The 21199-nt window shown below is 43.3% G+C and overlaps 1 protein-coding gene across 2 annotated transcripts in view; it reads right to left on the bottom strand.

Annotated features, from left to right (window-relative positions):
- LOC103470873 (serine/threonine-protein phosphatase 2A 55 kDa regulatory subunit B beta isoform) overlaps positions 1–21199 on the bottom strand; it is a 53060-nt gene that overhangs the window by 13779 nt on the left and 18082 nt on the right. The window contains exons 1-2 of one of the 2 annotated variants that reach the window (XM_008419556.3): positions 10101–11084; positions 557–654 (exon numbers count right to left, since the gene is read on the bottom strand). In XM_008419556.3, the coding sequence (XP_008417778.1) occupies positions 557–654; positions 10101–10170 (168 nt within the window). In that variant the 5' untranslated portion in view covers positions 10171–11084. Of the gene's footprint in view, positions 1–556; positions 655–10100; positions 11085–21199 lie in introns of those variants that run through there. The other variant, XM_008419555.2, reaches the window with a different exon arrangement.

A 21199-nucleotide genomic window follows, 5' to 3' on the forward strand; every position in this document is an offset into this window, starting at 1 on the left:
GCAAAACACAAGTCATTTATGAGAAGAGGGTGATGCGAACAAACAATGAAAAAAATTCATTGTGCGTAACTGTTCATGATCAAGAGTCCATTTATGTGGGATAAACTGATGTTTCAGCTAAATCAAAAGGGTCCATCTAGGTTGTTTTTTTTAAGAACTTGAAAATACTTAAAGTTAAGTAGTTCCTGTGTGTGAAAGGTTGGATTTGGTGTGTTCATGGTTACTACACACACTCCACGAACTGAAAATGCTCCGTCATGGGAAAATGAGTAGTCAAATAGACAATTAAAGCTCAATCTAACTAATTGTGGTATTAGATTAAGCTACTCCTGCTATGCTACTAAATCTTTTTCTTGTTTTTTTTTTTAATACTCTTTTCAATAAGTGCTAAGAAGTGCCGAGATGGCTGCATCCCCTGACAAACAGCAAAGCGTTTCTTTTCATATTTGAACACCAAACCATAAACAAACAATCCAGCTAAATCGTTACGAGTCTGTCAAATGCTTTCAGCAGAAAAGGGCAGCACAATTAGCATTGAATTGTTGGCATTTCCTACCTCCTGCTCCCTCTGGAAGACAACCACTCTTCCTCCTTTATCCCCGGTGGCCAACAGCTCCCCCGTTGAGTTAAACTCCACAGTTGAGATAATGTCAGCTGGAACACAGGAAGCAGAGCAGAGCGAGGGAGGAAATGTCAGTGTGGACAGGAGCAACCAGACATGCAGAGAGAGAGAGAGAGGAGAAAACAAAAGGCCTACAGGGGAGATCTAGAAGAGGGATTTCTAGAATACATTTCAGGAGAAAATTGGGAGAAGGGGATTCTTGTGACCAATCCACAAAGGACTATTTGGCACAGAAACCCAGTTTGGTGGAAAATAGGTTAGGAGAAACCAGTGCGTGAGTCACCGCTTGACAATTCAGCCTCTTGTCTGGCTAAAGTTAAACAATCTGTGTCATTTCTTTTTTTTTTTTTCAACTGTAGTCATGCTTTTTGCTCTTTCCTTGTCACTACAACCGACTGGGACTCCACGCTGCCCAGTAGCTGATGCTGTTTCAGATGCCTGTGTGCTTTTGCATACCTGCAGTTTTCCCCAAAAAGTAAATAACAGACACCTTACCCTAGAGGTAACATCTCCTCTCCTCCTCGCTGACATACAGCTGCCTGGATTTAGGCAGAGGCTAATGGTGACTGTAATTATTACACAGCCCCAGGCTAAAAAGGCAGAGCATTGTGTCTGTGTCTTTCTCTCTGAAATAGACACACTGACACACACACAAACACACACAAACACACACTACAGTCGAGGTAGCCCTTCGGTTTAGCAGTAACAATAATATTAGACGGAAAATGAGAGCGTTTGTTGTTTCGCACCCCCTCCCCTCGCCCTCTGTGGACCTGCTGCTGGTGGAGCACGGAGCACAGAGAGAGAGAGCGCAAGAGAGAGAGGGGGTATGTTTCCATGGCGACCGTTTCCATCACTAGCGGCGGAGCGTACGCGAGTGTGTCTGTGCCAATAGCTCTCAGACTTAGTTGCTGATGCTAGCTGTAATTCAGCAGACACACAGAGAAAGAGGAAAGTGCTGCAATGGAGTGAAAAAGCTGCCTGCGTGTCTGGGGGAGCGAGGGCGACACGCTGCAGCACACGGCTTCAGACAATAGAGTCCCTGTAGTCGGGCTCATCTCTGCATGCTGAAAACGACTGGAAGGGTCGGGGCTTTTGCACCGACGCGTGAGCATGTACGAGCCCTCCTCGTTTCCGTTAATTGGTTAAGAGAGAGAGAGAGACATTCGCAGACGAGGCCAGAGGGATCCTCATGATCCCCTGTTGATAAAGCCATGAGGAGGCGGCTGATGCTGAGCATATTTGATTAGAGATGCTATTGAGCCTTTAACACGGCAGACAAATTCTGACCTAATTACAGACTGTTAAAGTTAAAGAAGTAAAATAAATAGTCGCATCGTGTAATCTTGATCATTTTAGACAACAGTTCTCACTGCCACCAAACTCATTTACAGTTTTAAAACTGTGATCATTTTTCTTGCCATGGTAGCCGTTTTCAAGAATTTTTTACTTAAAATATTCAAAAGTTTTTGCCATTATGATCTTGATAGAGTGACACATATATAAAAATCTGATATGAGCTAGTTAGTAAGTAAGGCTATCTGCTCAGGTAGCATCTGTAGTCAGCAGCTTCACAGAAGTAGAGCTTGTTGTAGCGTAACAATTATAGTCAGACTTGAAGCGGTTACCTTAAAAATTGAAACGGTTATGAATTCAAACCTGCCAAAATGTTATAATACTGAAAGAGACCACCGAAATGATTGAAGCATACACGCTTTCAGGAACCAGTTAAACGACATTCATCAATTATTGCTTCCTGATGTGATGTGATGTGATGGTGATGAAGATGGAGCATAAAATATAGATAACAGAGGGAGACATTTATTTACTTATTTATTTAGTATAAAACTGGATTCACCCTGAAGAGCTCAGGTAAACCACGATAATGGATTTTGTCAGAATTACAAGGTATTTCTCTGATTGCATAACAAAACTAGCCACGGAACATTTTAATATCAAGTTATTCGATGTTTTACGAGATTTTCTGTCATGCTGCAGGTTTAAAGCCCTTTCACTGAGGTGCCTAAACCACTGCTGGAGGGACTGGAGCTGTCTGTGGCTGGATTGAGATTAATAAAGTGTTGCCCTCCTACACCCTCCCGTTTGCCACAACTGGACTTTCTCCTCAATCACGAGAAAAATGAATTCAGCTGTTTTGGAGACATTTGCTTCCATGAAAGAGTGTACGAAACTTAACAGCTGGTTAGTGTTGAGTGGGATTTCTGCTCAGCGGCTGAATGCAGCGTTGCTACATTAGCAGACAGTGTGATGAGCAGCCAGCATGTTAGACAAACAAAAGTCGTTTTTTTTTTGTTTACGTAACAAGAATTAGCAATGAATTGATTCTTACATATTTTTTCTTTACAAGTTTTCTGCGTATAAAATGAAGTCATGATGTTTTTTACTCCAGATTGTCACACCATGAGAATCTCAAATACACCCATGCACACTCTTAGCATTTCAATAGATAAAAGTGATGTGGTTTCAGTTTTCACGCCATGGCTGTCTGTGTTTTTAGTGGCTGGAAATATTTCCAAATGGCCTCATTAATGTGCAGGATACACATGGAAAGCTACTTTCAGTTTGCTGGCCTGCAGTGTGCAGCAATATGTAAGTTAATTCATCCTTCAAGCAGCATAAGAAAACTCTGGCCACCAGGAGACTTTCTCTGGTATTTTACTAAAAATGGGAGGAAAAAAAGTTTGTCCTTTTGAAACCATAACTTCTCAAAGCATTCTTCCTCCCAAGAAAAAAAATTTAATTAATTCATATTTCAGTGTAGTTCTACATACTTCTTTTTTTGTTTGTTTTTCTTGATCCCTCTTCACTGTCTCTCGTCTAGCTCATCATCATCACATTAACCCACTGCGAAGAAACAGTAATTGATGGATGCCATTTAACCAGTTTACACACGGGTACGTCCTTCAATCATTTCCCTGGCAGCGAGGCGGAAACTCGCGGCAGCGTTACAGATAGATGAGTTTTTCTGCATGCAAATGACTCCACATGAGGGAAATTAATCTATCCAGCCTGAGACACTGATGGAATTTGGTTTAAATTGGCAAAAATTGAATTTTCTTCTTGGGGAAACACAAGGATTGTGGTCGGGATCGTAGAGAAAGACTTCCCCTATCAGGAGGGTCAGCGGCATCGAGATGGACGTGACAGATCAGCATCCAGGAGGTTGAGTTGATCAAATGCGTACTTACACACTGTCTCTATCTCTCTTACGCATCCACACACACACACACACGCACGGCCGTATCAGCAGACCATAACCAGATGAAGCCCATAAATCCTGTGGCTAGCCAGGTCTAACAAAGACAGGTCAGCGCTTCTTGATGTTGCAGAGGGGATGCTCGGGATAACACACATCCATCAACAGTAATAATGCAGACAAGGCTGTCGGCCTTCTGCTGTAATGCGTGTACGTACAACCGGATTAAAAAAACAAAAACAAACGAGAAAGAAAAAACTCCACCATGGAGCAGATTTCTTTTAGTTTCTGCTCGCCAATCCAATCTACCCCCCCCCCCCCCCCCTTCAGCATGTAATATTGACGGCCGACGATCCGACCAGTAGGGTGGAAACATAGATACGCATTGATTCTGGAATGAAAACAATGCAGGAGGATCCAGAAGCATATTGAATGTATTTTATAGACGCCCGGGCGCAGCGGATCAGGAGTAACAGGAAGGATCCGGCGAAATAAACGACAGAGCCGTTCCCTTTAGATAGCTTCATAACCCTGAGGACTAAAACTGGAGTGACCCGGCTAACCTCGGGACAGCGTAATCCTGACCTGGTGGAAAAGCAAATACAAAAAAAAAAGCTAACAAAGGTTCGATACGTCGACATTGGGAGGTTGTGTAAGACATACAAACCCAAAAAAAAAAAAACCCACACAACTGCATGGAAATCTAGTTGCGTAAGCTGCGTGCTGTAATTCAAGATAGAAGGGAAGGGACGTGAGCAATGTGGTGGCGTGCTAAAGCTTTGTTAGCATTAGGAAACATGGAGAGGAGAGGATTATATCACTTGTGCTGAGCTGCCTGCGTCAAAGGATAAGACCGGGTGGATAATTCTGGTCTGTTCTCGCACTGTCTTTCCACCTGCTGGCATTGTTCCGCCGCTGATCATCCATGAAATGTACCACACTCGCTCTTTTCTTCTAGGAACACGCAAAACCTCGTGATTTCTGTTCGTGTCAGGACATAAAGACCTTCCTTCTGCAGGACTACGGCAGCTGATAATGGCTGCGTTTTTTACACCAGCGACAATGGAGATCAATCAGAATTTTGAATAAAGCCCCGATGCCTTACCGACCTGGTGCCCAGACATATGATTAGGGCTTCATTGGGCTTTATTAGCCGCACACAAAGCGGCAGAGCACAATGCAGCTCCCTTCATCTGAAGAGCATGACTCTCTTTGTAGAGATCTGGGGAGAACAAGCTAATTAACCTGGTTTCTCCAGGATCAGCCCTTTGAGACCGATGCTTGGTTTGTGTGAACGCCGTGCCTTTTTTCCCCCCTTCCGAGGAAAGCTTTTGTGCTTGCATCTTTGAGCAAAACCAAGTGATTTTTATGTTTCTTTCCCAATCCCATAACACTTCAGGGAGTAAAAAAAATAAAAATTAAAAAAAAATAGTCGAAACGGCCAAGACATGTTTCAGCTCCTCTTCTCACACTTCATTAACACGTCGCCGTGGCACACATCTGACGGCAGACAAAACAACGGACAAGACTGAGCAGAGAAACTGGTGCCAAGAGTGAAATCGGTTCAGCTTGACTGCTGAATACCGTGAGGCATCATTTGAAATGCTGTTTTATTTGGTATTCTGTCAGAAATTGAAAACAGAGACGAGATTGAGAGTGAAGGGGGGGATGGTAGAGATCCGAGGGTGTGTGGAATTGGGATCAACCACCAAAACAAGAGCAGCTCTTTTTTTTTTTCCCCTGGTTGCCTTGTTGCAATCTCTTTCATCTTGCTGTTGTGAATCGATTATTCAGAGGTCTGCAGCACAGATTGAAACACTGTTTTCATTATTATTTTATTATTATTATTATTTATTTATTTATTTTTTATTTTTTTGGTGACCTTTTCACCAAAACACAATAGGGGTTGGGGGAGAGATGCCGCTTCCTCGGCAGGAGGCGGGAATTAGCTATCAAAACTTACAAATGCATCCCGTCACAAACTCCTGAAAGGTCAAACAACGCCGCGCCTCCGGGCCAACTGTGCGGGGAAACGACTGGAGCTCACTGCATCAGCCGCTAGCTGTGCATGAAGCCGTATCACAGTGGAGAAAATGGGGCTTTTTTTTTTGTCATCATGCTACAGTTGCAACACGACGAGTACTCTTTAATAAATTCTCATTAAAATTTCATAGCGCCCCCGACTTAATAAGAAGCTAATCAGGGGATGAAAGCAGCTGCTGAAGAAAGAGTCCGACTCGCTGCCCCCCTTTGCCCCCCAACTTCACAGCTTGCCATTAAGCCCCCGCCACCTCGCAACGTTAACCCCCCACCACACACACACACACACACACACACACATACACACACATGCGCGGTGTCTTCCTCACACCGCGAAGCCGAGAAGGCAGGGCTCTGCGGCTTGAGTGTTTCTTAGTGAATAATGGATGGGACCTAAGGGTATGGTGGGCTAAGTCTTTTCATGCCGCGGTCCTAAAGTGTGGCCCCGGGCCGTTTGCGTTGGCACGGGCAACCGGGACCCGCTCGGCTCTCATCGGAGGCGGCAGCAAAGGTTGTGAGAAAACTGCGTCAGTATTCTCGGGGCTGAAGAGGTCACGCGCGGGCTTGTACAAGCATCGCATCAAAGGGATGCAAAACGGCAAAAATCTGAGAGACGGAGATGATGGAAGGTGGAGGAAAGAGGGGGTGGAAGGGAAGGGATCACGTGTCTCCACCGACGGATCTTTAGGTCATTGTGTTCCGGCGACTAAATTGTAAAGGATCAAAAATCAATATCTGAGCAGACAGGTCTTGCCTCACAGCCTGGGGAGGGGGGGGGGGGGGTAGCTATTTACATTTTTGAACACACAGTGTTGATATTTGACAACTTCATCCATTATATGAAGAGGGTGTAATTATATTAGCTAGAGTGAGTATCTCTCTGAAGGTCTTCAGTTTGTATAAACAAACGGTTTAGTTTTCAATAAAAGTTGAAGCTAATCTCTAGCCACAGCAGTTCCAAAACTAAGGCAGATTTTTTTAAACTACCAGTGTGTAAGGATTTAGAAAATACTGAGCTGTGTTGACCAATTTCCAGTCTCTGGTTTTTGTTCTTCTTTGACCTGCTCTACCAGCTTGGAGATTCTCAGTTTATTCAACTTCTAAGTTTTCTCTGTAATAAAAGCGTCAAAATCATATCAGGAGCAGAGGCGACGTCACACAGTGTGTGACATCGTTTTTACAGAACGGGGTTTCTGTAAAACAGGGCTTCACAAGTTTAAAATGATGAAAAAATTATTTTAAACTATATTTTCAATTCCAATGACCTATAGACAATGCAGATCCCTGATTTAACTTTCAGATTTCTAAAATGCTGCCAGTGTTTCCAAATCTAGTGTCTCCTGTCTGTGTCTGCACATAGTCTTGGCAAAATAAAGTTGATTTTGATTCTACGACAAATAGAGGTTGAAAACTCAAGAGGATTAAAAAAAATCCAGGTCCAGGCTGTCTATTGCCAATTCCACTATTTGCCCCAGAAGAGGGGATTAATTGTCATCCTGTGGCAGGCAGGTTTATAATAGCCAGATCTGCAAAAGCATCAAATGGCAAGGGAGCAAATTGACCAGCAGCTGCTAAAAAACCCTCTTTAGAAAAAACTTACTTTCTCTACCCTTTGTACTTCCTCTGATTTTTAGTCTTCTCCCTCATTAAAAACTTTCATAGTGAAGCGTGTTCTGAGGAGTGTGATCTGGAGGCACTTCGCTATGCTGGGGCTAATGACAGGAAGAGAGGTATTGATTTTCAGTTTGCAGGGGGTGGCCAGGCGGCAGATCATCTGATTCTGGTCATCAGCTGATTTCTAGATGCGTCATTCAATTCAAAAAGTCTAGATCCAAGCTAGCCTGGCCGTCATCTTCCTCTGTCTGGGCTTTCCCCCCCACTGAGCTCGAGTTCTCCAGTTGAGTTTCAACCAGATAAATGAGTGAACAGAAGGAGAAGTTGTGGACGATGAGCTGTAACATTAACAAGCATCTCTTTCTGCTTCACAGTGGGGTGAGGGGATGGTTGTTTACACCACAGGCGACTTCCGGTAAGCTTCATAGCGTCAAATCTGGCGTCATACGTCACAAACATTAGGAATTGGTTCAAAATTAAAACTCCAACTGAGGCCACACGTCCAACAAGCAATCACTTCTCAATAACCATGAGTCCAGGCCCTTTGAATGAAGCAAAACGTAGAGCAAGGAGCTGATTTTTACCAGGCCACATTTAATTCCTAGGTAGCTGTTTTGTTCTTCACCTTGCAAGAAATGTTATTCTGTTTATCCAAGCTGAAGACATTCAGAGAGCGAAGCAAGGTATTGACCAGAAGCCCTTCCTGAAAAATCGTTAGCCATCCTTCTTGGCTTGATTCTGTACCCTGCTCAGGGTGGCCGACCCATATTAGTAACCACCAATGGATCCGCTGAGGCGTGGGATTGGTGCTAGACAAGGGTCGGCATGAGTGACATCATTAAAACGTGACATCATTAAAGTGTCCTGCTGTCATGGACTAAGATAGCCTCAGGGTAAACCCGACCGGCTCTCACCGCCCTGCATGTGTGTGTGTGTGGTCTAAAGAGACCTGAACGGAACATGTGCACTTTGGTGAATTTACGAGCTCAGGCGGTGGACCCGACACTGGCCTGTGCGGTGATCTTTGGCTCTCAGACTGACTTCATAGGGCTTAAAAGACGCACACACACTCAGACCCAGGCGCACACACACGTCCATGACACATGACGTCTGACAATCGGTCGTAAACAGCAGCCGTAAAAGACAAAAAAAAAATGACAAAAGTAGACGTGCGAAAGGCACAGATGGGCCTCAGACTAGGTAGACCTTTTCTTCAAGGAGACTCATTTTACAATCTGTGCAACCCTCGTCTTCGCTCCCTTTATCTAACGCATGCACGACACACGCTGAAGAAGAGCGAGACGGAGCGTAGAAGAAGATTCCCCTCCCGTTTTTCATCCCAGCTCAGACATCAAACAAAGATATCCATCACTCCCACCCCCACTTCGCCTTTTCTCGCTGTGAAGCAGCGACTGTGTTTAGCAGTGACAGGGAATCGTCTAATAAGTGCCAAATCTGAGCAAATGATGGGGCTCCCCCCATACATTTGGAAGAAGCAGAGGGGGGGAAAAAACCCATCTGAGAAAGGGAGATGTTTTGCCTTTTTTTACGCTCTGACTTTGTCCGCCTTCTGGCCTGCAGTGGCACCTGTAACCTGAGCTCAGGGACCAAGGCAAGCAAAGACGAAGAAGAAGAAGAAGAAGAAGAAGAAGAAGAAGAAGAAGCTGCGGTGGCTCTGACCCACCCTGCACAAAGCACATCCTTAGAAATTCAGCTTTCCTGTAAGATTTAGGTCTGTAGGTCATTTGCATAAAGATCCTGATGCATGGCTTCTTTAGGGCTGGGTAACATTTTGCATCAAAACAGGTCTTCAGTATGTCGCTTTTCTGGACTTCGTGGGAAACTGGCTTTAAAATGGGCCTGGTGGAAAATAATAATCCGAAACAGACCACATATAATATTCACAGTACGTGTTCTGACACGTTAATGTTTGAGGTATTTCAAGAACACTTAAAGATGGTATGATGGCACATTGACAGCTAAAATCATGTCACCCCCGAATCCTCATGTTTTATAGATATTTTGAAAATGAAAGAATCTGTGAAGACATCGAGCAGCATTGGCATTTGCAGAAAGCAGCTTTCTGCAAATGCATGAATCCATGTACACTAATACCATATGCGTACATTTCTACATGAGAGAGGAAGACACTGGTCCATGTTTCATTGTGTTACCTTCCCCTAATTAGGGCTCTTTCCATGTAACCAATCTCAACAAGTGAATGAGGAAAGCCCACTTCCCCCCGGTCCCCCTGCTATTATTTAAACAGCACCGCATCCAGATTAGAGGAGCAGCAGTACAGGATGATTTAATCCCCTGTTGCCCAAGATGTCCTAATTCCTCTGGTCATTCTAAAATAGCAGGTGTGACTGGAAGCCACCTCTTCATGTCCAGTTGCAACACAGACAAGATGGATCTTTATATAACCAAAATTTTACATTCATTTCTCCACCTCGGTTTAAACCGCTGTGGAGCAAAGTGTCCAAATAAGTTCCCTATAACGCCCTTATGCGTGGATTTTCATGTCGCCACAATGGATTTTTATTTTTAGACTTTTCCCTCCCTCCAGCACGAAATCGGTCCATTATATTAAAAATAAAAAAATACCTTCGGTTGCATAGTTGTGGTCGCGAAGGAAGCTGTTGTTGATTTTCCGGGTGTCACTCTCCTCCTCCATTGATGAATCGGCTGGTTCGAGATCCTAATAGCGGCAGACCTGCTCCCATCCTGCCCGGTACCGTCAGCAGGCGGGCCGAGGGACCAGCGGGGGGCCTGTCATCGTGGCTCCGGATCCCCGGGTGTACAAACGACGCGGATCGAGATCAAATACTACCTGGGATATGTGAGGCTGCTCCGGTCCGCGCCGTATCAATCCAGAGAAGAGAGATCGTGTCGGTGCCAGTTGAAGGTTTTCTTTTTTTTTTTTTTTATAAGACAGCCTAATTCTTATTACTGCGCATTTGGTCTTCTGGTTCAAGTATCCAAAAAAGAAAGAAATAAAGAAAAAAAGCTAAAATGGATAGTCACCAGATAACACGCGGAGGTGGTAGAGAGAGAAGAAGAAGAAGAAAAAATGAGAGAAATATTGCGTCTTCTGAAAGGTTGAACCCGCAGCGGCAGCTCCGTAAATCTCTTCTGAAGGATTTGAGTTTAGGCTAGATTTCCCCCCTCCCTGTGCCAGCGGGGCGGGTGGGATTATGCGTCAACAAGCTCGCTCCGGTACCTCGGCTTTTCCATGCCAGACTCTCCAGAGTTGCATCCCAGATCACGCAGGGTTCCCACCCCCACCAACCCACAGACACCCTCGTCCTCCCTCTCCGCACCTCCCGGCTGCCTCTCCTTCTCCTCGCTGTCATTCATTCATCGGAGCGGACCTGCGCGCAGCTCAGCTGACTCACTGTGGCTTTTAGCGCAGAGATGGACTGGAGCTGCTGCTGCTGCTGCTGCGCTTCAGCAGAGCAGGGGCCCCTCCCTGCTGCCTGTCTGGCTCTTTAAATTAAAATAAAAAAATAAAATAAAACAATAAAAACCCACCAGCAGCCGCCACCATCCGAGAAAGACTTTAAAAACTCTTCTACTGTCTGCCTGATGATAACCGACATTCACGCTGCAGTTTCAGTTCTGAACTGATGGAGGAAAAAAAAACAACAAAAAAAACATCAGCTTCTCCCTGGCCCCCCACATCCCGCTGCTGCTGCTGTTACTGCAGAGGAATGCTTTCACTGTTCCTGATTGAGCAGTGAACCCTCCTTTGCATCTGGAGCAATCTCTAACAGCCAAGCTATTCATGCAGGAAGGGAGAGGACTTTAAGGGATAGATGACATTTTGGCCAGAGGCCGTGGAGTTCAGATTCAGAGAAATCAGGGCAGAGCAGGTCTCACAGCATGTGCCACCTGACGTCCCAGCTGGAAGGAAAACGTTATAGATCCTCCTTTTACTGCTGTTACATCTGTACATTGTTTTTGTTTGTTTGTTTGTTTGTTTGTTTGTTTTTTGAGAGGAGGGATACCAGTTTTGCAAACATAAAAATATTTTTCTCTTCTGCACAACCTGGGTCAGGTTGGATAGAAAACATCTGTTGACATCAGTTTAGAGCACTGCAGCGTTCTCTATTGAATTTAGGTCTGGACTTTGATTAGGTCATTCTGAATGTTTGAATTTATAGCATTTTTAAAGGGGCGGCCGCAGTTTCACCAAGTGTTTGCTAACTGCTGCTGCCGCTAGTCTGAAGGAGCCGAGTGGAGGGAAAGAAGCTCCTCTGTGAGGTGGAAGTTCAGAGGAGGAGGAGCTTTGTGGAAATACAGGCGGCGCTCAGTGAGACCAAGCGTTCAGGCAACCAGAATGGTTGTCATGGGAGATTTAAGGATTTCTCAAACATGCATGAATGAGTCAAAACAACACTCAGGGAAAGTTTTAGATGAATGAATAACATGATATAAGAGCTCCAAAGGTTGATTTTACATAATACTGCCCCTTTAGGATTGAGGTCCTGCTGGATAATAAACTTATGCATAAATCTCTTTTGAAGCCTCTAAACGGTTTTCTTTCAGTGTGGCCCTGTAAACAATTCTTGGCCGACATTCCTGCCCCCACTGAAGGAAAGCGCCCAGGTTTAGCTTTCCACAACACACAGCAATTTTTATTTTGTGCTCTTAGGACGTGAAGGAAAAGAACCAAAAGTAAGAATCTGAAAACAAGCCAGACGCTTATTAATAAGATTAGCGAGGTCGACCGTCTGCTCCTCTTTCTTCAAAAAGATCTCATTTCCATGCTGACTTTAATAACGGGGCACACATCGAGCCTCCTTGGTCAACCCTTAATCTTTTGATGAGCGTATGTGTGTGTGTGTGTGCGTGTATCATCAGTGTGTCGGGCATCCTCGCCCTTATCTACTCACTTTACTCTAAATCTCTGTTTCCACAAAGGGACTGGGTATCTTCCCTGCATGGTGCAGCAGCAGCAATCAAGAGATTGCGGACTCCTCTCTCCTAAATGCATTAACTGTCTAATCCGCAGGAACCATTTGCACATGCGGTCCTCAGTTCCTCTACTAATGGGAATCTGGCTGTGAAGGTGGTGGGCTGTTCATAGGTGAAAAAAAAAATAGAAAAGAAAGGGGGGACTTTCCTACATGTGCTATTTTACACTCCATCACCCTCCAACCTCCATCTCCATCTCTGAATACATTACGGGGCATTATCCATGGGGGTGGGGGGAGCAATGAGGGTGGGAGGCCTCCGATTCCCGTGTTTCTGTATTTACACTCCTGTGCTTCTCTAATGAAATCTGCGGAGAAATGCTGCCATCCTTGACCCTCTTAGCTCTAACCGAGTGGCCGGCTCCGACTCCCCATCTCTATCAATATTTAAACAGGATTTACGAGGACAAAAGAAATACACACAGACTAAGTTACAGCCGAGCAGAGCGAATGGAAATTGAAAGTGAAACAATGCGCTCGTCAGAATGAAGCCACACGGATGAGAGGTTTCAGTTTTTTTGTAAGATTTGGTGGAGTTGGGGGGGCGGGGGGGGGTGACGAAGAAGGGATGCACGACTGGAGAAGCAGCAAGAAGGAGCAGAGAGCGCTGCATGAATTATAAAGGAGTAAGTGGGGGAAAAAAAACGCTGCTAGGAGCACTACTACTTCATCACTATCATTATTTCACCCGTGTATTTCTTTGTACACACAGAAGTATTCAAAATACCGGATTGCATGGGTTCCCAACCATTTACAGAGAGAATTACAGCAAAACGTGGAGAATCTGCAGACAAAACTACTACTATTGTGTTTCAAACACTAATACTTCAAGACGTCTTGCTTTGCAGTTGGCAAAACATCATACGTGTCAGAATATCAACGTTGCACATCACTTCAAACTAGAAGTGTGCGATATTGCATATTTTGGTATCGATCCGATACCAATAAGATACGTATCATAGATGCCAATACTGATACTGATACATTTTCTTTAAGTTTGATATATTATTAAACTTCAGGCCTTCAGTTGTGTTTGTGGTTTTTTTCTTTGTGTTATTTTGTTCAAATGTTGGATAGCATTCAGACAAAGTTTATGTTTATCTAAAAGAATAAACATAAACTTTAAAAACATATTAACATGATTTAAATAAAAGTAAAAAACATTAGCAGCTGAAAGTAAATCAAAAGACAAATTATTTTAGAGGTAGAGTTGAGAAACTACAATACAAAACTGAACTAAAGATTTCCAAAGAAAATCTGAAACTGAAGTATTGATCTCACCATGCCAGTATTCATAGCAAAAAGCCCAGTGTTAATTTAACTCTGAAGAGTTTGGACTATATAAACACTGAAAAGGTGTTAATATCAACTTTGCGGGAGTTAAATCAACATTGGGAATTATCTTGTTAACTCCCACAGAGTTGATATTAACACTTTTTCAGTGTTTATATAGTCCACACTCTTCAGAGTTAAATTAACACTGGGCTTTTTGCTGTGTTGATCCGATACTGATATCGTCTTGGTATTTTGTTGGATCGATCCGCCCACCTCTACTTCAAACGCATCATCCTCACATAAGACAACACTTATACAGATGCAGTCACAATTCAATGGTTTAATATCAAAGCATGGTCACGAATAGTCAATTTAATATGTCGAATCGCAGGGAAGTTAAACTTCCCAATGTGCTTTTTAGAGATCGAACAAATGCATGCCACGCTTGTCTGATTTGTATTTACACAATTTTGCATCACTGATTTGTTTGCTTGCAGTCTAAAATATTTAAAAAATCACTACGGAGGATGTGACAAAATATTAAAGAGTTCAAGTGGTATGTAAAACACCCTCTGAGCACTGCATTTACTCTGTAAATGGTTCACTCACAAGGTCTCATTTTCAGATTTTTTTTTAAAAACCCATCACCTCAGAACCTCCAGCAAGCCGTTCGTTCTACTTTGTTACCCCACTTTTCTCGCTCATTACACCCCATCAGCCACTCTGCTGGCTATGAAAATGGCGCCGTCGCATCCGCGGCTGCTCTTGCTGTGCATCAGACTTTGCAGGAAATGCTCGGGGGGCCACCAGAATTGGAGAGCGTGTCCTCGATTCTCCTCGACCGTTTGGACAAAGTGGGTTAAATTAGGCTCGAGCGACACTAAACATAAGGACAAAGTCACACGGCAATGATATTTTAGTCATGCCCAATTGGTTTCTCTGATGTGTGGTAATTGTTTGACCTGTGGGGGGATGCAGGTGTGAGTCAGGAGGGCGGGGGGTACAAGTGGTAAAGACGCTGCTTGCATACCAAGTGACGCGTGTACGATCATATGGAGTCTGCATATTCCAGCAGCTGTGCAACAAAATACATCCGCTGCGATTACCTCCTATCTCATGGCTGCAGTCAATAATGTATTGACCGGATAATGATGTTAAGGTTTAAATAGGTAAAAATATTGACTTTTTTATCCTTTAAGTCCAAGGAATACGACATTAGGGTAAATCATCTAAAATCTATTTAATTTAACGTTACATTAGCAGTGGTTTAAATTCAATAAGTGTAAATAATGAAACTACCAATGAAAACACAAAAACATTAATTCATGTACATTTGCTTTTTAGACTTAATAATTATTTAGAGGTATGAGGAGATATTAACTCACCAAAACATATATTGACAAAGTCTTTCTAAAGTATTCCTCAGCTATGAAACCCAGAAAAACAACCAGCATCGGTCTTTCTCAGACTTTTATTTTGAAGAGCCGATAAGAAAGGAGGAAGTACACGAGTTGCTCTGTACTATTGTGACCAAATTAACTAAAAAAGTACTGCTAGTGAAGCTAGCTAGCACATGTTTACCAAAGCATTTTTGGTGCTCAGTAGAAAAACACAACAGTGATAAAGTTATAGACAATCTATAAACGGTTTTTAAGCACTGCGTTAAAAGAATTCAACTAGCTAACTAGCCGCCAACAACACCTTGGTGTGATCTGTGTTGTGACTTCCTAAACAAGGAACTAGACAGAAAGGGCTATTGTAATTTTTTTGTTTGTTGAGTCTGGACTTTACTTGATTACCTCTAGTAATTAAATCTTTAGCCTGAACAAACCAGAGCTGAATAATTCTACACAACGATTATTTAAAACACAGAGTGAGATTGCTGTGGCTTGTTTTGCTTGTTTGGACCTGTCTGCCATGGGGCATTTCTCAGCAGCCGTACGTCAACGTCTACCCTTGAGAAGGAATGTTGTTTTAGCCGTGTTGACAACCAACAATTTAAAGTAATCTTCTACAACTAATCACAGTCTGCTGTAAGGAAATGCATTTTTATGATTCCAATAATAATATTTGCAGACAGGGAATCGCTTAGAGCTGTTTTGGTTTGATGAATTTGGTTATGATCTCTTATATTTCATAAATCAACTGGGCCTTCAACCACAACTGGATTATGAGCCAAAATAAATGGAAGCTGGGCATAGTGTAAAGGGATAAGAAAACAATATATTATTTATTGTAGTGTGAAATTGTTATGAAGTGTATCATGATTCTGAGGTATTTGTGTGATGCGGCGCAGACTGCATCTCATACATTTATTTCCCCGTCAGGCTCATACGAAGGGTATATAAGGAGCTGCTTTTCAGCACCTCTGTGTTGATCTTGTGGCTCGGAGAAATTCTCTGGCGTTTGTCTTCCATACTTCACCTCATTCTGTCTCTGTGTTGCCTCCCAGGTCAGCCTGTGAGAGACTCTTTGCGATCTGCCCTGAGAAAGCTCACTGAGATAAACAAGAACACCTGCCGGAAAATACTTACCTGGATATTTTATCGTTCCTTTCAACAGTCAACTGGCAGCTCCTTCCTCCTTCAAGCTCAAAATAATCCACCTACATGTCCGCCCTGCAATGCCCAGTGGAACTCTGCATGTACCGCTCCTGGAAACATAACTTACCATAGCAGACACCTCTTCTGCACCACATGAATGTCCTCCAAGAGGAAAACATTCTGCAAAGTGTGAGAAGCAGAAATCTTTCTATCGTCCATACGTGCCTCCAAGCCAACATGTACTATTTGGAACAATACTGGAGAGGATTCCTCGAGATTTATCACAAATCTTTGCAGCAGCAGCCTTGTTTCCAGTTTATTTAAGCAAAGACACACTTAACTTGATCATTTGGAGAGGTTTAATTATAAAACTTGTGTTTAATTTGAGTACTTTTAATCTGGAGCAATTGTGGTGTTGTGCCCAGTGCATGTTTCCCAATAAGCTTGACCGTCCGTTCAACCACGAAGCCTGTGGGCGGTAAATTTAATCATTTGTTCCAGTCTGTCTTGTTAGCAGGACAAATGCAATGAGACTTGGATGTTTGGAAAGCTTGCAAACTACGTATCAAATACAAGTTATGAGGTTAAACCTCGCCACTTCCTGTCCCAATGTCCCGTACTAACCATTACCAACTAGCCTGCCCGTTGTCTTTATGCACAATTTTGCTCAATTCTCATCCCATTGAGCGGGATTTCTCCACTAGAATTTCTACCGGACCAATCAGCGAACAGAAGGAGGAGTTTTGAACGATGATGTTGATTTTCTGCATGGTTTTAGAATTGTAGTCTGGCATTGTCAAACTACAGGCAGACTACAGAGGCTCCAGGAAGCAATCGTTTCCTGGAGTCAAGAGACACAGGGCTAGAGTCTAGACCCTCTGAACGAAGAAAATACGGTAGAACAAGAGGCTGGTTTTCACCAGGCTATTTACCGACCAACGCAATTTTTCTTTTCAAGATTTTAGCAATGACCTCAAAGAACAGTCAATGGGGCACAAGCCTACATACATATCCTGATGCAGCAATAACAAGCAGGCACAATCTCAATGATTGTGAAATCTGTTCTGGGAATACCTACAGGCAAAGAGATTCCATATAAGTTGCACGCAAAGAAATATAAAGGTAACATTCTGTATTTTGAAAGAGCTTTTCTTGAAGTAAAAAGCGATAAAACTGTAATATTTTAAGATTGCGAGAAAAGGAAATACACATTTAAAACTACCTGCTGTAAGAAAGGTAAATCTGCTGTTAGGAATCTCTACTGTAAAGCCTATTTAGGTTCTGAGTCAATCTGACACAGACGACCTGCATCGCAGGGTACCGGCTGACGTTGCGGGTGCTATGTTTTCCTCCCCGTCACTAGTTTCAGGGTGTCTCTGTGTTTTCAAACAAATCACAATGATAATAACTAAGTAGCTTAAGAAACTCCCTCCAAAACCTTCATTGCCTTTCATTAGCCAGGCATCCCACCCTGGCATTAGGAGCAGCTAAACACATGGGGGTAATAGGATTGCCCCGGCAGTCCATCTGTCACGGGACTAAAGGGGGCTGCGAACCTCTGAGAAGCATCGCCCATTCCCTGCGTGCACCTTCTAAAGCCTGCCCTTTTCTTCACGCCCCCCCCCCCCCTCCTGGAGATATTTATTCATTCTTAAATCATAACCTCTGCTGAAGTAAAACACGCAGCAGCTCGAGTGTGTAAATGCCACAAGGACTGAGCAGAACGGAATAGAACACTTCACTTAAACTTTATAACCTTCTGGCTCTTTAATACCATAAAACGTCGCTTCTCTTCCATTAACAGAGTACAGATGGAGATGCATGGCAGTAGGTGTGTGAATGGAGCGCGAGGCGGTTTGTGGGGGGGAGGGATTCAGAGAGAGAAAGAGAGAGAGAGAGAGAGCGGCGGGATGAGAAAGATAAAAAAGATGAATTCATAGTTTTGGTAAAGGGTATTAAATCAAGCCTGGAGGCTGTCTTTAAATCAGCAGGCTTTACTCTTGGTGTCATTCCAATTACATCAGGATGAGACTAATGCTCCACTGCTCTGAGACTTCGGACCAGCAGGATTGGATTCTCCTCCAGCCCCCGCCCCCACCCTACCCCGACTCTCCCTGCTTCCCTTGATAATAGATTAATTGAAAAGAATTTGTGTACAATGATTAGCACAGGACAGAGCTTTTTGGATGAAAATTAATCAACTGTAACAATTTCATTTGCGGCGGCTTGCCTCTTTCATTTGTCCTGCTGCAGGATGAAGAGATGCACGTGTTAAACATATGGGAAGCCAATCAGGAAACATGCATGTTGCATCACAATGATGCGAGCAACAAAGCAGAGCTACCTGAGAGGTGAAGAAGCATGCAGACACACACACACGCAAACACACGCACACACACACAGCCGGCTACGATTTGTTTAGTGAACACACAGTGTACTCTTGCTGAGAGGAAACGATGCCACTTAACAGAAAATCGTTGCATTGTGCCTGCCCTGGTTGCTAGGAAACAGCAATTGAACTGCCATTGCAACACAGCACAAACAGCTGCCCACGTAATTGGACAATTAAGATCTTACAACGCCATTATTTTTGCTCATATTCATCTTAATAAAAAAAGAAAAGAGGTTCAAGCGCATCCCAACACATTTTCTACCAGTTGGGTTAATGGGACAAACATGTTTGGAGGAAAGCTGAATTTCATTATGGACATGATTAGTGGCACGTTAAAGGAAGCGACGAGGAAGGCGAGGCAGCAGAAGCAGGAAAAGACCCTCCGCGCTGCCTGCAAGGCTCACACTGACGCTGTTTATGGCGTTAAGTATGCTATATTTATCCTCCAGCACTTTCCTCTACGCGGCCAGATGAAAGTAGGTTAAGCAGGTTAGTGAGTGACTGCTACGCCGTCCTCTCTACGCATAACCAGGAATCTGTGCACAGCTTATGTTCAGCACCGCGGACAGCTCTCCACAAAGCACAGGCTCTGTGAAATAGATGTACATGATGAGAACAAGGCATAAGAAAAGAAAGGAAAAAAACATATCCACGCATTAGAAAAGTATTCCCATCCTGTGAACTTTTCCACATTGCACTTCCTGGTTTTTATGGAAAAGACCAACAAGAAGCGGCTCATAATTGTGAAGTGAAAGGACACATGATTTTCAGATCTTTTGTTTGAAACCCACTTTACTCTAGCACAGCTAAATAAAAACCTTTATGGAGTCAAATGATTAGTAGATAGAGTCAATTTCTTTTAGATTTACAATAAACACAGTCTGGTGAAAAAAAAGAAACATCATTAAAAAGCAAGGAATGCTTCAGGCAGATAAACTGGTAGAGAAGTTTATAGCAAGGTTAAGAATATGAAACTATACTCCAAACAGTGACAACATCATATAGCAGTCTTCAAATTTAACTTCTGAAAATGGAGAGAAAATGCCACAACTACAAACATTAGTGAACAAACGGCGTCACGAGATCCACATGTGAGGTGGGATCATTTGTCGACAGGACACTATTAGAGATCCACCCCACAAATCTGGACTTTTCTGAACACGGGTGTCCTGGCCAGACGAGACCAAAACAAAATCTTTTGGCCCACAAGCAATATGTCTATGTGTGGAAGAAAAAGAAAAACAGACTTTTACATCATTGCCCTGAACACACCATCCCTATTTTAAAACATGGAGCGCCGTGTTTTCCCCAATAGTCGCAGGAAATCACATAAAATTCCCAATAAACTTCAATATGTGGTTGCAACTCAAATTCAGGGACAAAATAAATAAATAATCTGATACTATGAACGTTTTTTTTTTTAACTTCAGATAATTTCATCCAAAAAGCAGCAACATTCTCCACCGCATTGCATGTCTTTCTCACCACAAACTAAAGACGTTACCAGTTAAACCACCGTCTTTTACACCAGGCAGATGTGGGCAGCCATTTAAAATCGACAGCGTCTAATCAACAAGAGCTAACATCACCCATCAGAACAGCAGCACTGTAGAAACGCCCTGACCCGTCATCCGATCGCACTCCCTCCCCCTTTTTTCTGTTCACTATGGCTTGCCAGGAAGGTTTCCCTGCAGCCATTGAGTCATGTTCCAACCAGCCCCATGTGACAAAGGAGCATGTTCTCAGTGCACCTCGGCTAAGGAGCTACCCCCTCCAAAATACACAAGCATACACACACACACCCAGCAGACACACACAGAGCACAGAATTATTCCAATAGTGCAGTCTATCAACAACAAAGAAAAAAAAAACAAAAAACACATGCACCAGTGTCACACATAGGCTGTAATCTCCAGGAAAATCCCATTTGGCAGAGCAGCTGCCAGCGTGGATCACAGATAGGCTGTAGTTGTGGTGCCCATGGGGTGGCAAGCTGTCCGTCCACAGTCTTCTAGCAACTGAAGGCAAACAAACACACACATGAAGAGGAACAGTCCCTCCAACAGAGATGATAAATTCTTGCCACTTTAATAGAAGCATGTCGATAATCGCCACGGGCTGGTTTTTCATTTAGAAAGGGCTTAATTTTTATTGGTCCAATATATTGATCTGGTAGGAGGAGGAGGCCTGGGCAGTGCAGCAGCCTCGGGGACTGGGACATTTGCGATGCAGTAAGAGGGGAGATTTTCTCGCAAAAGGCCAACCGGTGTGTCCATCTGTGTGTTTATCATTCTGGCTTTATGTCAAAAACATGTTCTGTATCACCGAACCTGAGAATTAGGTATACGCCAACTTTTCTCCCATTTCTAATTGTTTCTTTCATTCTTTCTTTTTCTTTCTTGCATTTTTTTAATATTCGTTGCCTTCTTTCTTTCTTTCTTTCTTTCTTTCTTTCTTTCTTTCTTTCTTTCTTTCTTTCTTTCTTTCTTTCTTTCTTTCTTTCTCTACACAGATCAG

The sequence above is a fragment of the Poecilia reticulata genome, chromosome 10 (assembly GCF_904066995.2).
Source record: "Poecilia reticulata chromosome 10, P_reticulata-male-v2, whole genome shotgun sequence".
Taxonomy (NCBI): Eukaryota; Metazoa; Chordata; class Actinopteri; order Cyprinodontiformes; family Poeciliidae; genus Poecilia; species Poecilia reticulata.